Raw genomic sequence first — 5,352 nt, forward strand, 5'->3', positions numbered from 1 at the left:
TTTCGTTGTATAAAATGCAATGCAAAATAAGGAATTCTATCTCTCCATCTAGTCTTCATTTAAAGGTTTTGAGAACTGTGTAGCAATCTATTTGTATTAATACCATACTATGTAGTCCAAAGGCGCACCAGTGTTACCTTCAGGGAAGACTATCCTCATCTTCAGGTAGCTGGTGGTGAGGCGGATGATGGAGGCTTTGTCCAGCTGTGAGGTGATGGCGGAGGGCAGCGGTAAGAGTTTGGCCAGTTCATAAAACTCACTGTTCTCCTTCTCCCGTCGCGTGCGGGCCGCGTTCTTCGATTTCTCCTTCATCTTTCCAATAACGCGTCCTCTCTTTAGTCAGAGCCCGTCCGTCTCATCGCTGTGTGTCTCCAGACATGGAAGTATATACCCCCTCTAAACTCCACAGCTGGGACCGGCGGCTGCGCATGGACACATTCCCATACCTCCAAGTGTTCCGGTGGTTTTGAGACGAAAAGGGTTCGGCTAATTCCTGGATGGATCTTTGAGTATTATAGGCCTATTTGTAGCGGCGGCGCTCTGGTCGGCCCATGGGATGGAGCGCTCAACGCACACTAGGGATCCATCAAGCCCGGTGTTAGTGTGGAGACATCGGGGGGCCTGTAGGATGGAAAAATGCATCAGTCTGGAACACTCACAATTACGCACAATTACCAGTGAGGGACATTTGTTGGAATCTTTTCAGACATTTAGTAGCTGTGTTTTTTTCATTTGTATAAATAACCTAGGCCTATTCTACAAACAGTAGGCCACATATCCACATCGCTTACCTCAGCGCAGAAACAACCGGCCCCTTTTTTAAAGTGTAGTCCAGGAACAGTGTGTGTACAAATCCCAGGCGCACAGTTCACATAATGTTGGATCCTCCTGTAGTGGTTTCAGGTCAAGCAAGCAGGTCCTCCAGAGCCTCCAAAGGGGCTGCGAGCTCCATGGCCCCGCCCACATGAGGAAGGTGCGCTCCTATTGGTCCATTGGATTGCTGTCTGTGATGACGCGCTCCATGGGGAACGGGGATAGGCTGATGGAGCATGTTCACCTCTGCCCCGAACTGGATCGTAAAGCCCCCTCACACGCTCTCGCTCTTTCTATGGAAGAACGCGTTCAGCAGCAGCGTTCATTCAAAGATGTGTCACATTGGAAGATTTATTGTGTCAACAAAAACTACCCAGTCAAGATTACCTCGAGGCCGTGCTTTAACAATATGCAGGGCTGCCTCATTAAGGCTTTATTATTGGCCTGGGTACTTGGCCCCGAGGACTTTACATTTTCATCATTTGTAAAACTGGTTTTGTTGCAACCAACAATCAAACCCAAATATGGGCTTAGAGTCGTCACAGAGCATTTAGTATTTGGCAGCACGTTTTGACCTTTTTCCAAAACAAAGTTATATGCGTGAACTCTGCTGTTAGAAAGTGTGCCAGGTCATATTTGAAAGGCGTATGGCTCTCTCTCTGTCTCTGACACACACACACACACACACACACGCACGCACACACACACGCAGGCGCGCGCGCACGCACACACACACACACACACACACACACACACACACACACATTTGTTAAGATGTTTTCGGTTGATTCTTGAAGAGTAAAGTGTGCCTCAAGCACAAAGCATCAATGATTGTCTGTGTTTACGCACCAAACGGGTTCGCTTTAATTTTGGTTCGATGTTTCTTCTAATAGGCTATAAGAAATACTTCTAATACAGCACTGCTGCTACAGCAAGCAAAGCGCATAGAATGTCTAGGCCCATTCTGAAGACACATCCAGGACTAATTGGCTACAGCGGCCAACAGCTTGGACAAGTCAACTTCCATCACTTCTAAAGGAAACATCACCGCGATCTGTTTCTATGTCGTCACAGTGACATAGCCTAGTAGTTTGTTCATATGTCATACTGATTGTTTCATGTCGACCTTTGCACAGTGATCATACCTGCATTATACTTCTCCAGTGTAATAGGCTCATAATAATAATTCTTATTGGAATTGTGTAACAGTTGTTATGCTGTTGCAAAGCCAGCTTTCATTGTAGGCTACAGTTTTTTCTCTCCAGCCCATACAGAACAGAGTTATAGTGGCAGAACGGGCTCTCTCTCTGTGCGCGCGCGCATGTGCTCTTGTGTGCGTGCATGTATGTGTGTGTGTGTGTGTGTGTGTGTGTGTGTGTGTGTGTGTGTGTGTGTGTGTGTGTGTGTGTGTGTGTGTGTGTGTGTGTGTGTGAGTGTGTGTGTGCGCGCGCAGTGCAGCAGTGAGCGCGGGCCGGGGCCAGTAATGGGATCCAGCCTGCGGTGAGCAAATCATCCGGGATGCTGTAGGCGCACGGAATGGTTGACGCTGGTTTAACCTTCGCTTCAACTGCGAACGCACTCACTGGTAATTAGGGCTGCGTCTGTGGAAAATATGATGAACGAAAATAGGCTACTCCATGTGATTTAGTCGAGTCAGAGCACAATGATCCTATGTAGATATATGGAGTGATCACAACAAGCTGATTGTACTGTCAGAAGATACAGGCTCCTTCACCGCTATCATATCAACCCATACAAGCAGAAATAACAAGTACTCTAACCAACTGTTCATTGCAGACATGTCAACGTGTGTTTCTGAGGTATAAATGTCGCCTCGAGGCCGGGGATCGGTTTGAACTGAAATACTTGATGTCACAATAGATAGTATAGGCTATAAAATGTCACACACAACGTTTCCTTACGCCCGCATGGCAGCTGGGGGAGATGACTTTGTACTTGGACGCCACTTTATAGAACTAATTATTTTTTATACTAAGACAGTATATTTATTTGATTATTAGCCTGGTAAGTGGTTATCGTATCCAAGGCTCCTACACACACACACACACGCACACGCACACGCACACGCACACACACACACACACACACACACACACACACACACACACACACACACACACACACACACACACACACACACACACACACACACACACACACACACACATACCCATTGTGCCTAGAACCCCACCAACCTACAGTACACGCTGGAATACTGTCTGTGCTGCACCAACAGTAGCCTACATTCGTTGATTGAGGCCAAGCTTACGTTTAAGTTAATTCAACAAATATTTATTTCATGTTCCCGATTTCTTTAGATGCCAATATTTATGAATGACTAAATTAATTGTCAAATGAATCCAGCATGTAAATAATCATAAGTTGCATCACTAGAATTCAATTTGTGAGAATATGTAGCAAGTGAGAATAGTATAACATTAAATATTACAGATATAAAAAAGAACTAGATTTTGAAACAGAGTCCTTCAAAACAGGACTTGTTAAATAAAATGAAATACAATGAGTAGGCCTGGCCTGAAGGCATGCAGCATATACGGTTTTTATTGTGTTTAAGTGGAGCATATTTCCGTAAAATTCATCCACTTGACACAACGTGATTGCCACATTCCAGTTTAAGACCTTCATTATTTCAGTGTGTTTTGCCTATATACATTTTGTACAGTTTGGATATTATCAAATGACCAACTGACCTTGCGCATACGGTCACATCTGATGCATTAAGAGTCTGCTGCTTCAAGGCAGGGTTATAGAAATACTGAGAAGTTTGAAGTGTCCACCCACCCACCTTACTCAACTCAGAATGTTCCACATCCACAGTAACAAACACTTTTCCAGGAGTAACAAAACACAAACTTATGAATAAATAAAAAATAAACCCATTAAAATATTTATATACTATCTATGTTTAAAACAAGCTTTAAAAAGAATAACTTTTCATTTTGTCCAGTGTCATTTCAACATAAGGGTAAACGTAAACATAACACTTTCTCTTCACACTGCCAAACACATTGACAAAATTCCATTACCATTATGTCAACATTAACCCTTAGGGCAAATACTTAGAAATTCTAAATTTCAACCACAGTGTTATTGGAGGATATAACAAGACTATATTTTCTTTTGCAATTTTTTTTTTAATATTTATGTCGCAAATCAAGGTCAACAGAATTACCATAGGGGAGAACAGGGGAATCTGAGGCATCGGGTAATGTGAGCCACCCCCTGTATCTAGGCAACGGAAAACATTTGCGGTCATGTGAGATATATGTTTTCAAGCCCCTCTCATTTCCCCATGGCCCTGAAAGAGAGGACCTCATGGTACTGTGGTAAGCATGTTTTTTTTCACCAAAATAGGTATTTTGCATGTAAAAGTACATTTTCGTGCTGTCAACTTAATCATCTGTTGTGCCAAAGCAAATGTATTCACGTAGAAAAACTTCTATCATACGTGTTGATGAACTACCAACATATGAAACCATGTAATGCTGATAACTGATGATTAGCCTGAAATGCTAAGAGAGGTAGTTTTTTCTCACATTGTGGTGGTGGGGGAAAGTGAGCCAAATACTGTGGGGGAAAGTGAGCCACTGTCTCACTTTCCCCCACCATGAGGCAAGGCAAGGCAAGGCAAGTTTATTTATATAGCACAATTCAGACACAAGGCCACTCAAAGTGCTTTACAGGGGCAAGATTAGAATACATAAAACATTATAAAACATTTAAAAGCGAATAAAAGAAGCAAATAAAATAAAAATTGCAGGTTAAAATGGAAACAAAAAAGTCTTCAGACTCGATTTAAAAGAACTGAGAGTTGCAGCAGACCTCAAGTTTTCTGGGAGTTTGTTCCAGATTGTTGGTGCATAATAACTAAAAGCTGCTTCTCCTTGTTTAGTCCTAAGTCTAGGGACTGTAAGTAGACCTGTCCCAGACGACCTAAGGGCTCTGGACGGTTCATAACGTATCAGCATATCAGTAATGTATTTTGGCCCTAAACCATTTAGTGCTTTATAAACCAACATCAGTATTTTGAAATCAATTCTTTGAGTGACAGGAAGCCAGTGTAAAGACCTCAGAACTGGGGTAATGTGATCCACTTTTTTGGTCCTAGTGAGGACTCGAGCAGCAGCGTTCTGAATTAGCTGAAGCTGTCTGATAGATTTTTTTGGAAGGCCAGCAAGGACACTGTTACAGTAGTCAAGTCTACTAAAGATAAATGCATGGATAAGTTTTTCTAAATCTTGCTGAGACATAAGCCCTTTAATTCTTGATGTTTTTTAGGTGGTAGTAGGCTGATTTATTAATTGATTTAATGTGTTTCTTGAAATTCAAGTCGGAGTCTACGATTACACCAAGATTTCTGGCTTGGGGTGTGGTTTCTAACATAACGGATGTAAGCTGTGCGCTGACTTTTAATTGTTCATCTTTGGCACCAAAGACAATTACTTCTTTGAGGCACAAGTTAAGTTTAGTCTTAAACATATTTTAATGTAATATTAC

The 5,352-nt window shown here is 42.4% G+C and overlaps 1 protein-coding gene across 1 annotated transcript in view; it reads right to left on the reverse strand.

Annotated features, from left to right (window-relative positions):
* LOC307259099 (single-minded homolog 1-A-like) overlaps nucleotides 1-312 on the reverse strand; it is a gene marked incomplete at both ends in the record, with an annotated part of 19,197 nt that extends 18,885 nt beyond the window's left edge. The window contains one exon of the mRNA XM_080038833.1: nucleotides 138-312. Coding sequence (XP_079894959.1) covers nucleotides 138-312 — 175 coding nt within the window. The remainder of the gene's footprint in view (nucleotides 1-137) is intronic.
* Between the last annotated feature and the right edge of the window lie 5,040 nt (nucleotides 313-5,352).

This window comes from Ammodytes marinus (genome assembly GCF_949987685.1).
Source record: "Ammodytes marinus genome assembly, chromosome: 13".
NCBI lineage: Eukaryota > Metazoa > Chordata > Actinopteri > Uranoscopiformes > Ammodytidae > Ammodytes > Ammodytes marinus.